The sequence below is a fragment of the Mauremys reevesii genome, linkage group 21, assembly GCF_016161935.1.
Source record: "Mauremys reevesii isolate NIE-2019 linkage group 21, ASM1616193v1, whole genome shotgun sequence".
NCBI classification, from domain to species: Eukaryota; Metazoa; Chordata; order Testudines; family Geoemydidae; genus Mauremys; species Mauremys reevesii.
Window position 1 is genome coordinate 21,410,911 of NC_052643.1, and position 24,244 is coordinate 21,435,154.

Sequence of the window (24,244 nt, forward strand, 5' to 3'; positions counted from 1 at the left end):
TCCTCAGTACACTCAACGGGGAGCAGCTCCTCTGCCTCTTCAGAGAGGCACTGGCTCCAGAATGCGAAACTGCAGCACTTGCAGAACCCTAGGGTAAGCTCTGATCTGATGCAGGCCTCAGTATCAAAGCAGACACTGCTTTAAGTGAAGGTCCCTGGCCACCAGAGTCCATTTTGTGAACAATTTGCAAATTGACCACCACTCTTGGACATAGGCCTCGCCCAGGCACATGAAGGACCGTGTGTGGGGATCATTGTTGGGGATTGCTCCCCCATATGACAGACAATGTTTAAACTCCAGTGAGGGTATTACCTAGGAAATACTTAACTAAATCTAACTCACACTAATACTAAGGGTACTAACTAAACATAAACAATAGCATAAGACACTGGCTGTGCTGCCTCATTTAGCCAGGGGAGTGGCTGTGAGCATGAGGTGTGACAACTACCTCCTACAAGGCTAGGCAAAATTCTCCAGCTCCAGCATGCTAGGCATGCACACATACCTAAGTGGAATACATGGCTGCATCTACTCTGAGAACATTATGAAGCTAATTACATGGTGTCCCTGCACTTTGTCACAGGGCCCTTGCAGATTGGCAAAGGAACTTTGGCTACCGCATGTCCATATTTGCCTCTCTTCCGCCAGAGGAGAGGGAAAGGTGTATTTTATTAATATTGTTGGCACAGTGATGAGTCTTACATGTTTATCCTTAATTTTGTGGTCCTTCTAATTTCTTGAGGAGGGGACCTTCTCAGTTGTGAGCCAGTCTGCTGAGAAAACTCTCTCCGGCTTTCATGAGCCTCACCCTTGTCCAATAATTTGAGCAAGACATGATTGTTGAGGTAGCCAGGCATAGCCCATTGAGTGTTATAAAGATTAAAAGCTTGGCACTTCCACTTTTCATTTCTTTTTTGCAAGGTTTAGCTTCAGCCAGCTATTTTTTTGATCTATGCACTGATCTTGCTTAGGCATTTGAACTGCTGGAAGACTGTTCTCTGAATATGTGGTATGATGGAAAGAAGGGTGTCAGCTATGTACTAGTGGCATTAGAGGACATGGTATCTCACAATCTACTTTGCTGGGGTTACCCAGATTCCCCAATTCAGGAAAGTACCTAAGTTCATGTTTAAGTGCTTTTCAGAATTGAGGCCATAATAAGTAGGGTGGGAGAGAGCACCAAACCTTGAACTTCACAAATGTAGTTGCAGTTGCTCAACGCAACCGTTTGGGACTGTTCTGAGAGGCAGATTGTGAACCAATTCCAGACATTTTTGCTTACTCCTGTCATGTTTCTGGGGACTCCCAGTAGTATCTCCAGGTAAACTGTGTTAAATGTTGCTGAGGGATTCAGAGATAGGATTATGGAGGTTTGTACTCTGCCAGGAGATCAACTACTTGCACAACCAACACTCTCTCCGCCAGATACTGGTCTAAAATCGGACTGGGAAGGGTGCAGGATCTTGGTGGACATGAGGTGTAGCTGGAGACTTATGGATGGTTCTTCATCAACTTCTTGCTCACCTGGCTCAGGAAAAGGAGTTTAGAGACACAGTGTTTACTGTTGGGGTTACTTGCCTCAAGAGATGGTTTCCTCAGCACTGATCAGACTAGAGCAGGGGTTGGCAACCTTTCAGAAGTGATGTGCCGAGTCTTCATTTATTCACTCTAATTTTAGGTTTCACGTACCAGTAATACATTTTAACATTTTTTGAAGGTCTCTTTCTATAAGTCTATAATATATAACTAAACTATTGTTGTATGTAAAGTAAATAAGGTTTTTAAAATGTTTAAGAAGCTTTATTTCAAATTAAATTAATATGCAGAGCCCCCCCTGGACTGGTGGCCAGGACCTGGGCAGTGTGAGTGCCATTGAAAATCAGCTTGCATGCCATAGGTTGCCTACCCCTGGACTAGAGTGTGCTCTCTCAAAGGAGCTGACTATAAAGGTTAAGAGGGCTCAGATACTCAGGACATGATAGGGCTAACCCAAATCCCATATTGTTTGAATTTCCTGTAGTATTTCAGGGACTTCTTGTTGTATAAATAAGCTGAGGTCTGACAAGGAGGCTATTGCATACTTTGCGTGCAGTCTCTGATCCTGGGACCCAACAAAGGCCATCCCACAAGAACTGGCAACACAAGAAAGCGCAGAGATGAGAACAGGAGCTAAAAGGGGAAGGGTGGGGAGCATATCGGTGGCTCACTATGACTAAGAATCCCTGAGTACCAACTAGCAAAGGGTTCACTGTTGTGTAACAGCCTGACAAACAACAGGCCTGACAAACTCACTACTCCTAGCACGCATGGTATTTATCCATAAATGATCTCATGTGAAGTCTCATCCTCATAATCTCATGAGGATGATCTCATCCTCATTATCATCATGAGATGAATGTATGGATGATATTTAAGGAGTTGTGCATATATTCAGAAAATATGTTTAAACGTCTGTCACCAAAGAGAAAAATAGGTTTCTTCCAGACAGGAGATAAGGTGTGTTGTCTGTCAAAATGTAATTTTAACTAATGTAAACTGGCACAATGGAAGTCCCATTTACATGCAAAATCAACAGGGGAATGGGAAGTCAAGACACCACAGGCTGACCCACAGAAGATTGCCCTGTCTCTGGGGGAAACAATGAACTTTGGGAAATAAAAGATGAAGGCAAAAAAGACACCCTTTTAACCTGTACTTGAGGAAATAAACAGACTGTATGTTTATATTAATGAAAATGGGATATCAACCAGGCTTGGTTGGAATGCTGCAAAAGATAGCTGGGGTGAGAAACTTCCTTAGACTAAAGGTTTGCCTGCTAAATTAAGTTTTATTCTCTAGAAAGTGTTGATTTTGTTTTACACGTAACCTGTTTCCATTATTCTTACTCACAAGCTCTTAAATCTTTGTTTTTGATAATAAAACTTATGATTATTTTCACTATAAAGATAACTCAGGATCAGCTTCTCATATAACACCACAGCACTAAGTTGAATAATCAAAGCTGGTGTATATCCTGTTCCTTTGAAGACAGCTGACCTGGTAATTCTGTGAGTGTTCAGTCTATAAAGGGCTGAATACCACAGGGGACATGTCAAAGGGTCTCAGAGACTGGGGTTAACCTGCAAGACAAAGTAAGGGATGGCATAGGCTAGAGGAAATTGTTTGAGTAGGAGCTAACACCCAGATAAGCAAAGCAATTCTCCCTCTTGGTGGAGGCAAGTAGGTTAGTGACTCAGTGCTGGGCACCCCAAGAACCATCACACACACTTCATCGTTTTCTGGTATTTTTTTCTAGGGAGAGGTCTTTTTTCCTTCAGGGAAGACAAGTGAAGGTGGGGCTCATGATGGAGGAAGAGTTCAGAGGCTGTAAATCAATTTACTTTGTACCTGTTCAGGTTTTCACTCAATGCACTGAGGGTCTTGGTACAACAGATAGAAATTTCCCCTGGTGAAATCATCACTACACTTAAATCCTCAAACTCATATGTAGTTGTCCAAGTGATGATTAATATTCTGAAACCCTGCACAGAATGCTGTGGTGTTAACTAATGGAGTGCTCTCACCCCTATGCACTGCCCTGATTAACACTGCCTCACCTGGCTGTAGACTCTCCACCAGCCACTTGTGATTCTGATGGGATACTCTGGTGGAATTTCCCACCTTGAGACTTCTGGTTGTAAGGACATCAAACCTGCAGAAAGGGTCAGAATCACAGAGCAGGGTCATCTCCTTCACCAGGATGTCAGCAGGGTCTTCATAAGGAGAAAACACTGGTATGAAGGCAGAGTTGTGCTTTGCCACATAGAAGAAGTTGTTCAATAAGAACTGGGTGTCATAAGTAAAGAGGGAAGTTTCATTTTTGACAGCCCCTGAAGAAACAAACAGAGAGATGTCTATGCCTATGTTCACAACCAATATAATTTGGAATGTGCATTCCCTTATTCCCAAAGGTACTATCTCAGCATAAGTTAAACACAATGCAGTTTCAAATATGCAAGGTTGAGACTGATAATGGAACTGCTGCCAGAGCTTTAAAAATTGGTTCTTCTATCTCATTTTATGTTATGTAAATGTATAATTAGTCCACTGATAACAGGCACTGTAGTTAAGTTTATCGAGTCCCTTTCTTTCAACACTTCCTATGTGCATTATCATTAGGAAAAATTCTTCTTTGGGACTGAAATTTTCTAGGCTTGATATTGATCCCAGAATATATATTTTGAAGGAAGTTTAAGGCAAATCTTTTCAGTAGTCAAGCTATTGGAGAGTGGCAAAAACCCTATCATTTGTATTTAAAAAAATAGCTGAATAATTACTCAGAAATGTTCATGTTCAGTAATTAGTTCTTGGTGGAGAGTCTGAGCCTATATCAACCAGAGATTCACATGTACATTTGACATGCTTCTGCAAACACTGCTACCCACCTTCCCAGACTAGCACCATAAATTGTGCTACAAATTTCATAGATCAAAAATTTAGAGACGGCATAGACCTGTTACATCCCATCTAGTCCCTCTCCATTCCAATACAGGATTATTCTCTTTTGTACATTTATTATTATAATTATCTGTATTACCATAGCACCTAGACTAGTTTGGGTCAGTCCAATTTTTAAAAAGTTGATGTTCCTACCATTTTCCCAAAGAAATTATTGCACAGGTTATTAGATACCTAGTGACAACATGATGATATCCTGAAAATATGTTAGAACAATCCAAACATTAAAAAACAAACAAACCAAAACCTTCCTTGCAGTCATTCCTGATCTTGTGCTTCCTGGGTGTCCCTCGTCTTAATTTTTGCATTTTATATTGGAAGCTTGTTGAGGTAGGGACTGTTCACTGTGGGTTCAGTGCTGGAATCTGGCTGAGCTGTGCTTGATACAGGAACTGATGGATGGCAAAGGAGGGGGGGGGGGAGGTGTACACCACCGTTTTGCCCCTGATCAATCTTTAGAGAAATTTAAAGCAGCCTAATTTTGCATGTTGGAGGTATGTGGCAGATTATTTGAAGTTAGATGAAAACAGCCTCTCTCACACTTTCTTACCTAGCATAAACTGCCTGTTTTCTGTCCAGGAGTTTGGCAGTTAGCACAAATGTCCATGCTTGCTAAAACTCTCTCAGAAGACTATATATCTGAATAGAAACAACACATGTATCCTGGAGATCACAGCACTATTGTGACTTTTCAGTCACTTCATGCTGGCTCCAGTTGGACACCCAACAGAGAACTTTGAAAAGCTAAGATATCAAAAATGCATTACAAGCTCCATTCTGTGATAAAGAAAGTGTAGGAGGCCTTACCTTCTTGGCTCTGGGCCCAACACATGTGAATGTGAACTTCACCCACGGGAGTACAGGAGGCCCTACCTCTCTACTACAGGCTGCTCAAAATGGATTTGTTCTCTTTGAAGATGGCTTAATTTTCTATGCTGCAAATAATAAGTGGTTTTGATTTTCTGAAGCTATTTCATGTAAACCTGAGAATGGAGTAATGGGCCAGGAAATTACTTACAGTCAGCTCCAAACTCAAACAACTGCAGAGGGCTGGCATCAGATGACATGGTTGTCCCATTTTTGAAGGTATACTCATCCCTTGGATTATCATTCATTACCCCCAAGAGACCCTGTGTGTGATTGTGAAACTCCACTGGCAACAGGACTGTCAGGCTCAGAAATCCTCCCCTTCCTCTTAGTTCCATACCAGCCCCAGAAGAGAACATCACGGTGATGTTCTGATCAGCTGTGGAATAGAGAAAGAGGCCTATAACAAAGAGAGAAAACATGTGATGATACATGACACATACTTCACAATATAGTGGCCACATAAAGGTTCCCTGACTGAGGGAAAACTGCAAGTTTCCCATTAAACTTCCACTCATATTTAGACTGCTATTAACAGCTTTCATAGAGAATCAAGTGATCATAATGCCAGTCATACTGCAGTCACATAAATGCACTCAGTGCACATTTCCATGCTCTATTTTTGAAGAGGAATAATTGAATGTTACCATGTGGCATATTGTGAGAATCCATGTGAGAGAGAGAAAAAAGTTAGCTAGCCATTATATTTTCACAGGCTAAATTGACCCTGACCTAATAGGCAAAGGAATGGAAGGAAGGGGAGTAAGGAGCTTTTATTCCACTTACCCCTGACAGAGGGGCTAGGGAAAGTCACGATCTGTTTCTCCACGTACCCCTGGGGACACAAATCACCTGAAAGAATGGGGAGGAAGGGGAGGAGTTGGGCTACGGCCCCATCCACATCTCCACTAACAGGGGAACTACACCAGCCTTTTGGATAGTGCAACCATGTGCATTCTTCCCTGCATTTCGGGGAGCTCAGGGAAGGGCTGTGCCTCCTGAGGCACTACCCTGCCATTACACACCCTGGGGTGGAGTGGCATTACTTCCAGTGTGGGCCAGTGGCTAAATACCACAATCTAGACCACAGTGTCTTAATGGAGAAGCATAATATGCATCAGCTTCTCCCTTCACCAGCTCTTTCCCTTTCGCTTGGGCCACTCTAACCAAGTGCCACCCATAATGTAGAGGGAGTCACTGCTATTGCTTAGAAGAGGCACCATAGAAATACAGGCTGGGATTTGCAAAGAAACCCAATGGAATTAGGCACTGAACTCTGATTTCAATAGGATGTGGACACCTAAATCCCTTAGGCGCCTTTAAAAATCTCAACCAAAGTGCTGCTGTACTGACCCAATCCTCAGCACTTTCTTTGAAGGGATTCTTAACCCTGGTGCCTGCACTTCTGCTCAGACCCATGCCTCTCCTGTCATCCTCTTGCACCAGTTAGGCTAAGGAAATGCAGATAAGGAAGATAATTCCATTACCTATGATAGTGTCCCAGCATAGCTGCTGGGATCCTGTATGTCAGCTATTTTGCCCCTCATGTCATCACTAGAATCACACCTAGATTCACCATTCAACCTGGAAACGAAGGCAGGAGCTGGAGCAAACAAACATCTGGGCTGATGTTTAACTACACTGGGGCCTTGTAGGAATACAAGTGTGATTGGAGCAGAAACACTATAACCACCCTTTTCAAGGTTGATATCAATGTCTAACCTTTCAAATCCATCCAGCTTTGCTCAGAGAAACTAATCACTTCCTTGTTCAACAGGACCTCCAACATCCCAGAGTGCTCTGAGTTGCGTACCTCAATCACATCAGAATTATTCTCCTGTATGGCCACTGAAGACAAACGTGTCACTTTAGCCACAGTGCCTTCCAAACAAAAACAAGTCCGATTAAAAACATTGCCCCAAGTCCCTCTAAAGTAGATGTTAATTTTATGATTTTTACTGTCATAGTTTACATAGGATAAATATGAATAATGGTTCTTTGGGGTGGGTTGTAATGTGTATAGATTATATATAAACCTCTCCCTTCTTACCCATTAACAGCATGTTGAGATTGCAATATTGCACTGAAAAAGTCAGGAAATTAAAAAATCCCTCACTCTAATCTCAAATTCCAGGGGATAACAACAAGAAGAATAATTCCTGTCCCTTATATGTGCCCAGTCTTGTGAGTGAAGCATACAGCAACCCAGGATGATGTCATGGCAGAAATGGAAAATTAGTTAAGAAAATAAAATGGTTGACAAGGTTGAGGGGTGAGCCAGGTCTAAGCAATTCATCTCAGAATCTACTACAATAGCACCCAGAATGTTCTACGTGCTCTACAGACTTGCATAAAAATAGTGCCCCCTCCCCCCACCAGAACAAACAATCTAAGACGACAAACAGGCATTAGAAAAGGTTCAGAGAAAGGCAAATTAAATGATTAGGGGTTTGGAACAGGTCCCATATGAGGTGAGATTAAAGAAGCTAGGACTTTTCAGCTTGGAAAAGAGGAAACTAAGGGGGGACATTATAGAGGTATATAAAATCATGAGTTGTGTGGAGAAAGTGAATAAGGAAAAGTTATTTACTTGTTCCCATAAGAACTAGGGGCCACCAAATGAAATTAATGGGCAGCAGGTTTAAAACAAATATAAGGAAGTTCTTCTTCACACAGCGCACAGTCAACCTGTAGAACTCCTTGCCTGAGGCGGCTGTGAAGGCTAGGACTAGAACAGAGTTTAAAAGAGAACTAGATAAATTCATGGAGGTTAAGTCCATTAATGGCTATTGGCCAGGATGGTAAAGGAATGGTGTTCCTAGCCTCTGTTTGTCAGAGGGTGGAGATGGATGGCAGGAGAGAGATCACTTGATAATTACCTGTTAGGTTCACTACCTCTGGGACACCTGGCATTGGTCACTGTCGGTAGACAGGATACTGGGCTGGATGGACTTTTGGTCTGACCCAGTATGGCTGCTCTTATGGCCATTCTTAAATTCTTATGGCCAACAGGAGGGGAAGAGATACAGTATTCAAGCAAAGTGCTCAGAAATGATGGGCCACATTTCTTTAGTTCCAAACAAAATGGAACATGTTTTTAATGTACATACTTGTATTTAGATTATCAAAACAGTTGTAGGTTTTGCAGGGAGCACTTGAGTTTGATTTGGGGTGGGGAGTGAATGATGGGAAGGGCGGAAGACAGGAGTGGGTTAAGGGAAAGAGGGAGGATAGAAAGAGTTCTGGCTTTCAAACAAACATAAAACCAAACCAAACCCAAAAGATGATTTGTCTTCGTTGCTTGTTCTTTCCCCAACTTACCATTTAGAAGTCTGGCAGGTTGTGTCCTTCCTTGCACTCTTAAGGTTGTCAGACTGGACTCTAGCAGTGTGTATTCACCTTGTCCTTTGAATGTGATGTTAGCCCCATCGAATGTGAGGAAGTGAGGATCCCCAAAAGCAGAAGCTGTTTTACATACATAAGTTTAAATAATAAAAACCAAAAACCCCACAACAATTATGTGCTCTATGGCTCACAAGATAAACACTTAATTTTTGTGAGGCTTCTGAGGACAGCAGTCATACAGACAGAAGAAAATATGGAAGGATTACAAAGGGAGTAACAAAGAATCCTGTGGCACCTTATAGACTAACAGACGTTCTGCAGCATGAGCTTTCGTGGGTGAATACCCACTTCTTCAGATGCAAGAGAAGTGCATCTGAAGAAGTGGGTATTCACCCACGAAAGCTCATGCTGCAGAACGTCTGTTAGTCTATAAGGTGCCACAGGATTCTTTGTTGCTTTTACAGATCCAGACTAACACGGCTACCCCTCTGATACAAAGGGAGTGTTTCCCAATGCCGCTGGTAGCACCGGAAGGGAGTAACTGCATGGCATAGGGCCACGGCCCAGAACTCAGACAGCACAGATTCCATCACTGCTTCCATTCACTGATACTCAGACCACGCACCTCCTCACCATTGTTAGTATGGCTCTGTCTGATAAAGGCATATCATACTCCTTAGGAAATCATTCATTCTACCACCCCTGGTGCCACTCCAGTGGTGTCACTGCAAATAGAGACTAGACGCATGCATTTTTACCAATGTGCGATTTAGATCTGACCAGATTACGTCTCAGTGACTCAACAGTAAACATGTTAGTGGCCAATCCATGCTAGTGCTGCAACACTATTGGTGGCGCTGAACCAGTGTTAGAGCAACAGTGGGAGAAGAACTTCCTTTTATTTGTTTTAAACCTGCTGCCTATTAATTTCATTTGGTGACCCCTAGTTCTTGTATTATGGGAATAAGTAAATAACTTTTCCTTATCCACTTTCTCCACATCACTCATGATTTTATAGACCTCTATCATGTCCCCCCCCTTAGTCTTCTCTTTTCCAAGCTGAAGAGTCCTAGCCTCTTTAATCTTTCCTCGTATGGGACCCTCTCTAAACCCCTAATCATTTTAGTTGCTCTTTTCTGAACCTTTTCTAGTGCTAGAATATCTTTTTTGAGGTGAGGAGACCACATCTGTACACAGTATTCGAGATGTGGGCGTACCATGGATTTATATAAGGGCAATAATATATTCTCAGTTTTATTCTCTATCCCCTTTTTAATGATTCCTAACATCCTGTTTGCTTTTTTGATCGCCTCTGTACACTGCGTGGACATCTTCAGAGAACTATCCACGATGATGCCAAGATCTTTTTCCTGACTCGTTGTAGCTAAATTAGCCCCCATCCTGTTGTATGTATAGTTGGAGTTATTTTTTCCAATGTGCATTACTTTACATTTATCCACATTAAATTTCATTTGCCATTTTGTTGCCCAATCACTTAGTTTTGTGAGATCTTTTTGAAGTTCTTCACAATCTGCTTTGGTCTTAACTATCTTGAGTAGTTTAGTATCATCTGCAAACTTTGCCACCTCACTGTTTACCCCTTTCTCCAGATCATTTATGAATAAATTGAATAGGATTGGTCCGAGGACTGACCCTTGGGGAACACCACTAGTTACCCCTCTCCATTCTGAGAATTTACCATTAATTCCTACCCTTTGTTCCCTGTCCTTTAACCAGTTCTCAGTCCATGAAAGGACCTTCCCTTTTATCCCATGACAGCTTAATTTACGTAAGAGCCTTTGGTGAGGGACCTTGTCAAAGGCTTTCTGGAAATCTAAGTACACTATGTCCACCGGATCCCCCTTGTCCACATGTTTGTTGACCCCTTCAAAGAACTCTAATAGATTAGTAAGACACGATTTCCCTTTACAGAAACCATGTTGACTATTGCTCAAGAGTTTATGTTTTTCTATGTGTCTGACAATTTTATTCTTTACTATTGTTTCAATTAATTTGCCCGGTACCGACGTTAGAGTTACCGGTCTGTAATTGCCGGGATCACCCCTAGAGCCCTTTTTAAATATTGGCATTACATTAGCTAACTTCCAGTCATTGGGTACCGAAGCCGATTTAAGGGACAGGTTACAAACCTTAGTTAATAGTTCTGCAACTTCACATTTGAGTTCTTTCAGAACTCTTGGGCGAATGCCATCTGGTCCCGGTGACTTGTTAATGTTGAGTTTATCAATTAATTCCAAAACCTCCTCTAGTGACACTTCAATCTGTGAAAGTTCCTCAGATTTGTCACCTACAAAAGCCAGCTCAGGTTTGGGAATCTCCCTAACATCCTCAGCCGTGAAGACTGAAGCAAAGAATCCATTTAGTTTCTCCGCAATGACTTTATCGTCTTTAAGCGCTCCTTTTGTATTTTCATCGTCAAGGGGCCCCACTGGTTGTTTAGCAGGCTTCCTGCTTCTGATGTACTTAAAAAACATTTTGTTATTACCTTTGGAATTTTTGGCTAGCCGTTCTTCAAACTCCTCTTTGGCTTTTCTTATTACACTCTTGCACTTAAGTTGGCAGTGTTTGTTCTCCTTTCTATTTGCCTCACTAGGATTTGACTTCCACTTTTTAAATGAAGTCTTTTTATCTCTCACTGCTTCTTTTACATGGTTGTTAAGCCACGGTGGCTCTTTTTTAGTTCTTTTACTATTTTTCTTAATTTGGGGTATACATTGAAGTTGGGCCTCTATTATGGTGTCTTTAAAAAGGGCCCATGCAACTTGCAGGGATTTCACTTTAGTCACTGTACCTTTTAACTTTTGTCTAACTAACCCCCTCATTTTTGTATAGTTCCCCCTTTTGAAATTAAAGGCCACAGTGTTGGGCAGTTGAGATGTTCTTCCCAACACAGGGATGTTGAATGCTATTGTATTATGGTCACTATTTCCAAGCGGTCCTGCTATAGTTACCTCTTGGACCAGCTCCTGCGCTCCACTCAGGATTAAATCTAGAGTTGCCTCTCCCCTTGTGGGTTCACGTACCAGCTGCTCCATGAAGCAGTCATTTAAAGTATCGAGAAATTTTATCTCAGCATTTCGTCCTGAAGTGAAAAGTTCCCAGTCATAGATCCCTAATGTTATATTTTTACTAGAGCATGAAATTTCTATGCACAGAGACTCTATGGAACATGTGGATTCGCTTAAGATTTTTACTTCATTTGAAGCTACACTTTCTTTCACATATAGTGCCACTCCTCCCCCTGCACGACCTGTTCTGTCCTTCCGATATATTTTGTACCACGGAATGATTGTGTCCCATTGATTGCTCTCAGTCCACCAGGTTTCTGTGATGCCTATTATATCAATATCTTCCTTTATCACAAGGCACTTTAGTTCACCCATCTTATTATTTAGACTTCTGGCATTTGTGTACAAGCACTTTAAAAACTTGGCCCTGTTTATTAGCCTGTCTTTTTCTGATGTGCCAGATTATTTTTTATGTGACTGTTTATCATCTGATCCGGCCCTTACATTATACTTTTCAGTCCTCTGCTCCTGACTATAACCTGGAGATTCTCTATCATCAGACTCTCCCCTAAGAGAAGTCTGTGTCTGATCCACATGCTCCTCTGCAGCAGTCAGCTTTCCCCCCGCCCCCGATCTCCTAGTTTAAAAACTGCTCTACAACCTTTTTGTTTTAGTGCCAGCAGTCTGGTTCCACTTTGGTTTAGGTGGAGCCCATCTCTCCTGTATAGGCTCCTCCCATCCCAGAAGTTTCCCCAGTTCCTAATGAACATGAACCCCTCCTCTCTACACCATCGTCTCATCCACGCATTGAGCTCTGCCTGCCTACCTGGCCCTGCGCGTGGAACTGGGAGCATTTCTGAGAATGCCACCATAGAGGTCCTGGATTTCAGTCTCTTCTCTAGCAGCCTAAATTTGGCTTCCAGGACATCTCTCCTACACTTCCCTATGTCATTGGTACCTACATGTACCACGACCACCGGCTCCTCCCCAGCACTACACATAAGTCTATCTAGATGCCTCGAGAGATCCACAACCTTCGCACCAGGCAGGCAAGTCACCATACGATTCTCCTGGTCATCACAGACCCAGCTATCTACATTTCTAATAATCGAATCTCCCATTACTAACAACTGCCTTTTCCTAGAAACTGGAGTTCCCTCCCCCGGAGAGGCAACCTCAGTGCGAGAGGCAACCCCAGCACCCTCTGGAAGGAGGGTCCCAACTACGGGAAGGTTTCCCTTTGCTCCCATCGACTGCTCTACTTCCCTGGGCCGTTCTTCCTCCTCAACGGCACAGGAGCTGTCTGAGCGGAGGTGGGACAATTTTACAGTGTCCCGGAAAGCCTCATCAACATACCTCTCTGCCTCTCTTAGCTCCTCCAGTTCCGCCACCCTGGCCTCCAAAGTCCGTACATGGTCTCTGAGGGCCAGGAGCTCCTTGCACCGACTGCACACATACGCCACCCGCCCACAGGGCAGGTAATCATACATGCAACACTCAGCGCAATAAACTGGATAGCCCCCACTCTGCTGCTGGGCTTCTGCCTGCATTGTCTCCTAGTTAGTGGAAGGGTGGTTTACAGAAAGGAGTTTTGGAATGTGGTTCGGTTTACAGGTTTTAGGGTTGGGGCGCACAGGGAAGGGGTTACGGCCGGTGAGGGACTCCCACTCCCTTCCCACTCCCCTTCTAAACTCCCTTGCGAAACTCCCTGTTAGCAGCCCCTGGTCGCTTGTGCGCGGCTTTATAAAGCCCTTGCCTGAGTGAATGCCCCGCCCACTGATTAAGGCTTCGAGCTTTCAAACCTGCCTCCAACTGCCAGCCAGGGCACATGGTCCCTCAAACAACCAACCAAACAGACTGACAAACACAAGCTCAGCACACAGCAAGTAACCCCCAAACACAAACACACACTAGAGACAGTCACTATATATATTATATGCACCTAAACAAAAAACCATCTTTACTATGAAGTAGAACTCTGAAGCTCTTACCAACCCGAGGAGGTTTGTAAGTCCTGCAGTCACTGGAGGGACGGTGTTTCAGGTAGAACTGACAGTTATCAGACCACAGACAGCAGTAATAAAAGCTGATGACATCATAAAGCCAATGGGAAAAACCAGGAACCCTAGGAGGCTTTTTGAAAGGTGGAGAGCCCCAGTCGTGGCCTCGATCAGGTGTACTTCCCCCTATGGAGTCTCGTGTGAGGATCTGGGTACCTGTGGAGTCATAGCAGCACTGCTGTCCCGATGCATACTGGGGGCTGGTTGGAGAAATGCATTGAGAATGAAGATTCACCATTTCAACTTTGAAGGAGAAATATTTATGAGTCTGGACCGCATGTGTTTTTTTTGTTTATTGACATTACAAGGTTTTAGTTATTAGACATTCTGTAGTGTGTATAGTGATGAGATGGGCGCAGTTAGATTTTTCCATCCCTGAAAGTTTGTAAGATTAGGATAAAGTATGGAGTCACTAATCTGGGATGAGACAAGAAAGGATTTTTACATCCAAGAGCTTATCTGTGCTAGGAAGCTGCAATGGATCAATAAAAATTGATTTATAATTGAACTAGTTAAATGGCCACAACCCATAAGTTATTGAACTAAACTAAACTGATAAAAGCAAAATGTAAATTGATTTAATTAGGGTCTACTTTAGGGGTTCACACTAGTTTAACTATATTGATTTTAAAATAAATGTAGTTAAACTTGTGTCATTTTCTGGTGTAAAAAGGTCTATCTCGGCAGCATAGACAACAAATGGATTGGGGGGAGGGGGCAGGGGGAGACAGAAAGAGGCTATTGCATGCTACAGAGTTCCGGTCCAAACAACCTGCATAGTCCCCCTATGGTTGTGCTATCACCTAAAACTGAACAAATCAAAATACTGCATACAACTGGAATATAAATAAGGTTTGAAGGACAGAGCCTGCAATTAAGGAAACACTGGGGCCCAAATCTGCAACAGGATTTATACACCTACAGCTCAGATTTAGGTGCTATTGTGATCCACAGAACCCCTGCTCAGCTGCTGCCTAAACTCATTTGGTGGCTAAATTTCTGCCGTAAAAGTCCCCTAGGTGGCTAGATTTCTTCCTCTGGGTATGCACACTTCTGCCTCAGGCAGGTGTCCAGACGTCTATCTCACACTGAAGACCCAGGACAATCTTAAAACCAGGTAGAGATAAGCAGGAGAGTGCCATTTTGCTTGTGGGACCTGATCTGGTAAACTTATTCTGAGCATACCTAATCCCACACAAAACAGCGAGCAGGGGCTGGGAGTGGCCTCCCTTATAACCTTTAGCCCACTAGTTACGGGGACTCACCCAGGATGTGGGAGACCTCTGTTCAATTTCCCTGCTCTGCGTGAGAAAGAATGAGAACAGGTGTCTCCTATCTGTCAGGTGATTGCCCTAACCACTGGAGTATGGAGTATGTAGGTCCCTCTCAATCTCATTGAAGCTATTCCACTTAACTAATTAAATATTAATTGGGCCAGAAATAGTGAGAACAACTCCACAGTTCACTGCTTAGGGCATTCACTTGAGAGGCAAAAGATCCCTGTTTAAGGAAAGAATGTACCCTCTAGTGTACCTCTACACAGCAAGTGGCAGTGAGTCTCAGAGTCTGGGTCAACAGACTCAGGCTCATGCTACACACTAAAAATAGACATGCAGAGTCCAGAGAATTTTCACAATGAATTATAACAAATTAAAGGCAAGTCAAATTTGGGGATCTAAACAGTCTGATAATGCTCCTTTGAATACTTAATAAAAAAGCAAGTATTTACCTGGCCTGAATGGCCCTTACGCAGTGCACAGCTCCAGGATGGTAAGTGCACACACTCCCTTTTTCAATATCACACCCATAATCAGTCTGAAAGAGACAAATGTTCATATTTCCTGGAATTCCTGTTTTCTCCTTTGCTTTGTTTCGTCTGTGTCTTTTTGGGATGTGCTGGCTACAACTTGATAGTTAAGGCTAACTTTTCATTAGAACAAGCCATTAACATGATTTTTACATGACCAATTTCTCCTAAAGGTTCAAACAGCTAGGATAAATCGCGTTTAAATGACAAGCAGACAAAAATGTGACCCCACCCCCCTCCAAAAGATGACACTTTACTAAGTCACAATTTCATATATTGATGTCTGCATACACTCAAGCACAGTACAATTTAAAATATTGGTTTTGAAATAAAGTAATTTGCAAGAGCCAGAAGGAGCAGTTATTCTCCTTGTGCAGTAATTATAGTTCTTCGAGCTGTCTCTCCCTATGGGTGCTCCACATCAGGTGCGCATGCACCTTTGATCAGAGATTTTCAGTAGCAGTGCCCATTTGGCCCACAGTTGTACTCCAGACAACCTCATACCCGCACTGAGGCTATATCGAGCTACACAGGCAAAACACCCTCAGTTCCTTCTCTACCACAAAATTCCATGAAAGGAAACTCCAAAGCAGAGGAGAAGGGCGGGTAGTGGAGCACCATTGGGACACACATCTCAAAGAACCAAACCATACTTTGGAGAAAATGTGTGTTGAAGTCCAGGTTGCAGCTCTGCAAATTTCAAAAACTGGAAATCCTTGAATAATGCCAGAGAGGTAGACTGAGATCTTGCAGACTGGGCTAACACTCTAGAAGGAGGCTGGATGTTGGCAGATTCAGAATGAGATATTATACCCAAAGATCTACTACGACACTACGCCCCATATTCTTCATAGAAATATTGTTATAATATATTATTTGGTATAACTAAGATGTGGTTTATGCAAGATAGGTCATCTGAGATATCATTGGAAAGACTATGAATTACTGAATATGATTATTTTATTTATATGTACCTAAAGTTAGGATTATTGACTATGTGACAACTACAAGAGAGTGTGCACCTGGGGAACACCCACCAGGCAAAATGCAATCAGTCTGGCTGGTTAGTCAATGGGCCATTAGGTAGAACAATAGGACTTGGAAGATGCTAATCTCCTACCTTCCTGGGAAGTCTTCCTGAGGCCTTATGGCTGCTTTGACACTGCAGGGTCATGTGATCATGTCACCTGGTACTGGACTCCATCTTGGACTACTGGTATTTTTCCACTAGTAGGGGTGGGGATCAAACTGGGAAACCAAGTATTCCTGTCATATATAAATCCTATTTAAGGCTGGGGAGCTAAGTTCCCTGTAAACTGCGCAGCTGCACGGCAGCCTTCTCAGTACCAGGCGCGGCCCCAGACCTGGCCCTGGACCCGGATGCGGCCTGGCCCCAGATACGGCCCCGGATGCAGCCTGGCCCGGCCCCAGGGTAGCTGAGAAGGAACTGAGGGAGATTTACCCATACTGTTCTGTATAGCCTCGGTACGGGGATGTCTGAAGCGCACGCATGGGCTGAATGGGCACTGATACCAAAAATCTCTGATCAAAAGTGCATGGGGCACATGCATACCTGAACTGGAGCACCCATAGGGACAAAATTTGAGGAAGTTAAATGTTTACAGTTGTATGTGCTTAAGGATGCTCTGACCAAAAAAAAATGGTTGTGCCCTTTTTTGGTTGTTTTAGGATTTACAGAGAAGATCTGAAACCTTTTATTAGCTAGGTGTGTATGCGTGGCATGTTTTTCATTAGAAATTCAGATCTTGTATACTCTGGAAGACTAAGGCAACTAAAGAATTAGTAAAATTATGGTATCACAAGAGAACAAAAGGTTTAGCAAGTGAGAGGGGAAGGTTTTTTTAAATCAAATTGTTATTGTTTTTTTCCACTGGATTCAACATCACCTTTTCAATTAGGTGTGAAAGTTCACAATAGAGTTTGAGACCTCAGGAGGTCCTCCAGCTCAATCAGGTGAGCAAAGATTTGACATTCACCAAACTGAAACAATACTGACAACCCTCAAGAGACCAAAACCCATGACTTGGACCCCAGAATCATGAGATTTATTTTTTACGAGATAGTGTTTTTTAGTATGCCTTTTGAGTTTCGAACTCCCCCATCGTGTGTGTGTGTGTGTGTGTGTGTGTGTGTGAGAGAGAGAGAGAGAAACAAATAATGTTGCTCATTCTACCAAATTTATTGGGTAAGGTGATTTTGCCCCCATGCTGCAAGAGCGCTCACTCCAAAATCTGCCTGTCCCCGCCCAGGCTAGCTGCTCAAGGCAGGAGGAGCAGCAGCAGTAGGGTCGCCATCCTATCTCTGTTACTTACAGGAGGGGTGGGGGAGGAGAGAGCAGAGTTGTGATCAGCTGCTGGGCTCTTTGCCCCCCCCTGTGAGAACAGTGAGTGGAAGGGAGAGACTCTGGCAGCACTGAACTGCATGAGGGGATCTCCAGCACCCTTTGAAATACCATCAATCAAGACAAAAATCCCAATACTGAAACAATATTTTTAAACAAAATCTTTCAGGCCTTCTTTAGCCCTTATAAAACAAAAAAAGGGCATAAAATAAATCTTTACAGGCCATCTTTGTTTTTATTATAGGAGGGGCTGGTTGGAGCCTCTTATGGTTGGTTGCCCATCACTGCCTATTATAATACCTTGTTTTCAGTTGCTTATAACTTTGAGAAACTGTTTGGGCTGAAAATTCCCATGCTATGTGTCTGGCATATGCGGATATTTTTAAAATTTCAGCCATTTTGGTTCAGCCATTTCTGATAATGTGGCTGGGGGAAATATGGTGTTTTGCCCACATTAAAAGTGCTTGAGACCTTTTCTTTTAAATTCTCTAGTGCCCACACATGCCTTGGAGCAGAAACTAGAAATCTGTCAGGGAGAGGCTTTGGTGTCAGATGTACCTTTTGCTATCCCCTGAAAAGCTGCCCAAATGTGGCCAAGTTATAAGCCTTTGCAATAAAACAGTTCACACTACTCAGTAGAGACTTCTATGTTAACAGCTAAAATATCCAGATTCCATTTTACAGTCTCCAGCCTCTTGGCTCTCAGTGCTCTATCCCCTCATATAATCGGTATGTGACCGAACTACATGTGTGACAGCTCTACAGGTGACTGAGCATGCTCCAGTATAGGGCTAAAGGGGTTCAGAAAGACTCACTCTGTAATTGCTGCTGCCAGCTGCTCTGGACTAAGGTGGGGCCAGGCACTGAAACTGAGAGCAAGGACCTTATGCTCTCAGTGCTCCCCGCCCCCCCGTTGGCACCCAGGCAGCATGGAGGAGGAAGCCATCTCATTTAAATAGAGAGGGAACAAAATTCATACCAGTGGGAGGGAAAGGAGTAGATTGGGACAAGGAGTCTAATGAGACTAGATCTGAGGATAGAACACTGGGACTTGTTAATCAAGGAGACAGTGACCAAGGTCTAGAAAGAGAGGGGAGCCTGAGACTAGTGGGACAAGGAGACAGGGACTAGGAACCAGTCAGGGGGGAGAGGGGAGGAGAGATATCTAAAAAGGAGTTGATGTGAGGGTAGAAATGGGACTGGGGGAGACTGATTGGATAAGAAGCCTGGGAAAGGAGACTAGGAGCCTGTGCAGAAAGGTAGAGCAGGGGAGAGAGAGACAAGAGCCTGGACGGGGGAACTGGGAATGGCTAGGCAAAGAGACTAGGGGGGCAGAATTTGGGTAAATTTATTATGTCACTTAAAAAAAAAATTTCTATACAGGTTCCTAAACCTCTAGGTCGATCTAATAAACTATAATAGCCCATCTGGCTCCACAGTACAGATAGTACTAACTTACATGGAACCTGCCAGTGTCAGCTCTGGCTTGTGCCAAGGTGCAGGGGCAATCCATAATTTCTTCCAGGAAGTCAGGAAGTTTCTCCTCCCTCCTGTCCCATTCCAAGCACTTGGCTGTTGCCCAGGCAGCTGAGTGTTTCCTGAAGTCTTCTTCAAGGTGCCAGGCCAGTGCATGCACTGGGCTCCAGATTGATGGAACATTGCTAAAAAGAAAAAAAAAATTAGACCAACAGAGGAAGTATTATTTTGTTTTATTTACTGAATGCCAAATTACCTAACTATACCATCAAAACTATAATTATGAAAACTTTACAACCTAAAGGTTTTCGTTTGATAATAGTAGCTTCACTATTTCCTGTAGTGTAAGAGCTACTGTTACCTATAGATTTCCCACCTCAAACCTATAGTGACATCATGCAATAACCATTCGATTAGGATTAAGGCATTTTAGAATTTGTGGTCCCCGAAACAGATCTGGTTGACCACCCCCTATTGAATACTCAGCAGATTACTGTGAGGGAATCCAAATACTTAACTAACCCCAAGTGCCCATAGAATGCTGGGTCTGGGAAGAATTTAAGTACTGCTTCTAGGCATGGTCTCCAGGTACAAACCTGACATCTAAAAATCCTCTTGGCAGTGGGAACACTGCTGTCCAATAGTCTAGGCTCTGAAACTAGTGCCATCTCCCACAATCCTCCCCAGCAGCTCTTGCAGATCTCCCAGAATCCCATCAAAGGCATGAGCCTTCTGGTATGCAGTTTAACTCTTCAGCAATATGCAACAGTGAAAGCAAAGAGATACATAGACAGACTTTGCACAAGATTCTAAAATACCATTACTCTTTACTTAAGACACAAAGCATGGAGATCTCAACAACATAAACATCTATATCCATTTTCCCTGTCTCAATTTCCTCATCACTCTGGAGAGTTCTTTTGGCATAGGCCAAAGCCATCCAGGATCCTTCCTCTCCCTGCTGCATATGACTGACTTCTGAGGGAATTCTGCACCAAAAAATTAAAATTTCTGCACATAATATTTTCAAATTCTGCATATTTTATTTGTCAAAATAACAATATAATCACACCAGTTTAAATTATTTTTGGTCATTTATTTAAAAATACCTGTCAGCAAGTATGTCTGTAACAATACAGACAACAAAAAAGATTCAGAAAAATGTTTTTTGACAAATAGATTCCTTACTAGGCATATTAATACCAAACTCTGAGTAATAATTCATTTAAGCTACAATCCAGGAAGTTTATGGAAAGTGTAGGGGACAATTTCCTGGTGCAAGTGATGGAGGAACCAACTAGGGGAAAAGCTCTTCTTGACCTGTTGCTCACAAACAGGGAAGAAATAGTAGAGGAAGCAATAGTGGATGGGAACCTGGGAGGCAGTGACCATGAGATGGTCGAGTTCAGGATCCTGACACAAGGAAAAAAGGAAAGCAGTAGAACAGAGACCCTGGACTTCAGAAAAGCAGACTTCGACTCCCTCAGGGAACTGATGGGCAAGGTCCCCTGGGAGAATAACATGACGGGGAAAGGAGTCGAGGAAAGCTGGCTGTATTTCAAAGAAACCTTATTGAGGTTGCAGGAACAAACCATCCCGATGTGTAGGAAGAAAAGTAAATATGGCAGGCGACCAGCTTGGCTTAACAGTAAAATCCTTGCTCGTCTTAAACACAAAAAACAGCTTACAAGAAGTGGAAGATTGGACAAATAACCAGGGAGGAGTATAAAAGTATTGCTCAGGCATGCAGGAGTGAAATTAGGAAGGCCAAATCACACTTGGAGTTGCAGCTAGCTGGAGATGTTAGGAGTAACAAGAAGGGTTTCTTCAGGTATGTTAGCAACAAGAAGAAAGTCAAGGAAAGTGTGGGCCCCTTGCTGAATGAGGGAGGGAACCTAGTGACAGAGGATGTGGAGAAAGCTAGTGTACTCAATGCTTTTTTTGCCTCTGTCTTCACAGACAAGGTCAGCTCCCAGACAGCTGCACTCTGCAGCACGGTATGGGGAGGAGGTGACCAGCTCTCTGTGGAGAAAGAAGTAGTTCGGGACTATTTAGAAAAGCTGGACGAGCACAAGTCCATGGGGCTGGATGCGCTGCATCCGAGGGTGCTAAAGGAGTTGGCCAATGAGATTGCAGAGCCATTGGCCATTATCTTTGAAAAATCATGGCGATCGGGGGAGGTCCCGGATGACTGGAAAAAAGCTAATGTAGTACCCATCTTTTAAAAAGGGAAGAAGGAAGATCCAGGGAACTACAGGCCAGTCAGTCTGACCTCAGTCCCTGGAAAAATCATGGAACAGGTCCTCAAGGAATCAATTCTGAACCACTTAAAGGAGGGGAAAGTGATCAGGAACAGTCAGCATGGATTCACCAAGGACAAGTCATGCCTGACTAACCTAATTGCCTTCTATGATGAGATAACCAGCTCTGTGGATGAGGGGAAAGCAGTGGATGTGCTATTTCTGGACTTTAGCAAAGCTTTTGATACAGTCTCCCACAGTATTCTTGCCAGCAAGTTAAAGAAGTCTGGGCTGGATGAATGGATGGTAAGGTGGATAGAAAACTGGCTAGATGGTCGGGCTCAACGGGTAGTGATCAATGGTTCCATGTCTAGTTGGCAGCCGGTATCAAGTGGAGTGCCCCAAGGGTCGGTGCTGGGGCTGGTTTTGTTCAATATCTTCATTAACGATCTGGAGAATAGTGTGGACTGCACCCTTAGCAAGTTTGCAGATGACACTAAACTGGGAGGAATGGTTGATACGCTGGAGGGTAGGGATAGGATACAGAAGGACCTAGACAAATTAGAGGATTGGGCCAAAAGAAATATGATGAGGTTCAACAAGGACAAGTGCAGAGTCCTGCATTTAGGACGGAAGAATCCCATGCACTGCTATAGTCTAGGGACCGAATGGCTGGGCAGCAGTTCTGCAGAAAGGGACCTAGGGGTTATGGTGGATGAAAAGCTGAATATGAGTCAACAGTGTGCCCTTGTTGCCAAGAAGGCTAATGGCATTTTGGGTTGTATAAGTAGGGGCATTTCCAGCAGATCGAGGGACGTGATCATTCCCCTCTATTCAGCACTGGTGAGGCCTCATTTGGAGTACTGTGTCCAGTTTTGGGCCCCACACTACAAGAAGGATGTGGATAAATTGGAGAGAGTCCAGCAGAGGGCCACAAAAATGATTAGGGGGCTGGAGCACATGACTTATGAGGAGAGGCTGAGGGAACTGGGATTGTTTAGCCTGCAGAAGAGAAGAATGAGGGGGGATTTGATAGCTACTTTCAACTACCTGAAAGGGGGTTCCAAAGAGGATGGATCTAGACTGTTCTCAGTGGTAGAAGATGACAGAACAAGGAGTAATGGTCTCAAGTTGCAGAGTGGGAGGTTTAGGTTGGATATTAGGGAAAACTTTCTCACTAAGAGGGTGGTGAAGCACTGGAATGGGTTACCTAGGGAGGTGGTTGAATCTCCCTCCTTTGAGGTTTTTAAGGTCAGGCTTGACAAAGCCCTGGCTGGGACGATTTAGTTGGGAATTGGTCCTGCTTTGAGAAGGGGGTTGGACTAGATGACCTCCTGAAATCCCTTCTGACCCTGATATTCTGATTCTATGATTGTTGGGTATGGGTGGGAAAAGTATAGAACAGGTTTTTTGGTGGGGTTGGGGATGCGAATTGATACGGAGTTTCCCCCATGCAGACCCTGGCTGACCCCTAGCCTCTCCCATTTAGTCAGGCACGTGTCCCTCCACCCACAACTTAGACTCCACTCCCCCTATCCCCATGTGGCTCTGCACCCCCTCCCCCATCCCCATGTGTCTCTGTGCCCCCACTGAGCCACCCGTCCCTGTGTGGCCCTGCACCCTGCCTCCTGGCCCCATCTGTCTCTGTGCCCCCACTCAGCCAACCCCAATCCCTGTGTGCCCCTGCCCGCCAGGCCCAGCCGTCTCTGTGCCCCCACTCAGCCACTCCCCTGCAGCACGGCACCCCCACCCCAGTCAACATGTGGCCCCGCGCCTACATTATCATTCAGCCCCTGCCCCAGTCTGTCCTCCCTCACTAGCCCTTATAAGCCAGTCTGACCCCGCAGCACCCCCATGCTGTCTGTCTCCCCAGAAGCCCTGTCTGCTGACCTGGCCCGACAGGCACTGTGAAGAAGGCAGGTTCTTTCTCTTCACTAGCTGGCTGGGAGCTGTTGCTGTGTTCTATCGCCACAGCAACTTTTCAGCAGCAGCCATTTTTCTGTGCAAAAAATTAAAAATATGCATGGCTCATTAATTATGCATGCACGCAGTGGCACAGAATTCCCCCAGGAATAGACTTTCATTCAGAACATAGAATCTCTGGATTCTTCTCCCTCTCATAGCTCCAAGCCCCTCGCTTTTGTAATCTCCAAACTCCTTTGTCAGGTCACTCCCTGATCAGCCGCATCACATGATCAGACCCCTGCCAGGTAACTATTGCCAGACAACCTCTCCCCCGATATTCTATTCTCTTGATTAGGACCAGTCTGTGGTCTACAGTGCTTCACTTTGAATAGAGAACCATCTAGATTTTGTCTATCTAGAGAAGAATCACTGGCACAGCAAGGTAGGGCAATGTGACCAGAGCAAACCAGACAGGTAAACAGAGTTAACAGCTGCTTTTGTTGCCAGAGCAAGGCAAAGCAACTGAAGCATATAGGTTAATCAGTTCCTCAATCTGCAGCTGAACTAGAGGGTTGTATTAGTGAGTCTACCACTATGCAAAGGGGCCAGGGAGAGCCCAGTGCATGAATCCCAATGTCTCTGTGCTTTAAGGACTC

At 43.9% G+C, this 24,244-nt stretch overlaps 1 protein-coding gene across 10 annotated transcripts in view; it reads right to left on the bottom strand.

Moving 5' to 3' along the window:
* The window catches only part of LOC120387653 (sushi domain-containing protein 2-like), a 67,842-nt gene that overhangs the window by 29,538 nt on the left and 14,060 nt on the right, over positions 1–24,244 (bottom strand). For 6 of the 10 annotated variants that reach the window (XM_039508606.1, XM_039508602.1, XM_039508600.1 and 3 more), the window contains 7 exons: positions 19,427–19,628; positions 15,528–15,613; positions 13,730–13,998; positions 8,686–8,829; positions 7,087–7,245; positions 5,516–5,764; positions 3,597–3,869 (listed from right to left, as the gene is read on the bottom strand). In XM_039508606.1, the coding sequence (XP_039364540.1) occupies positions 3,597–3,869; positions 5,516–5,764; positions 7,087–7,245; positions 8,686–8,829; positions 13,730–13,998; positions 15,528–15,613; positions 19,427–19,628 (1,382 nt within the window). The remainder of the gene's footprint in view (positions 1–3,596; positions 3,870–5,515; positions 5,765–7,086; positions 7,246–8,685; positions 8,830–13,729; positions 13,999–15,527; positions 15,614–19,426; positions 19,629–24,244) is intronic. The other 4 variants (XM_039508599.1, XM_039508598.1, XM_039508604.1 and 1 more) reach the window with 4 other exon arrangements.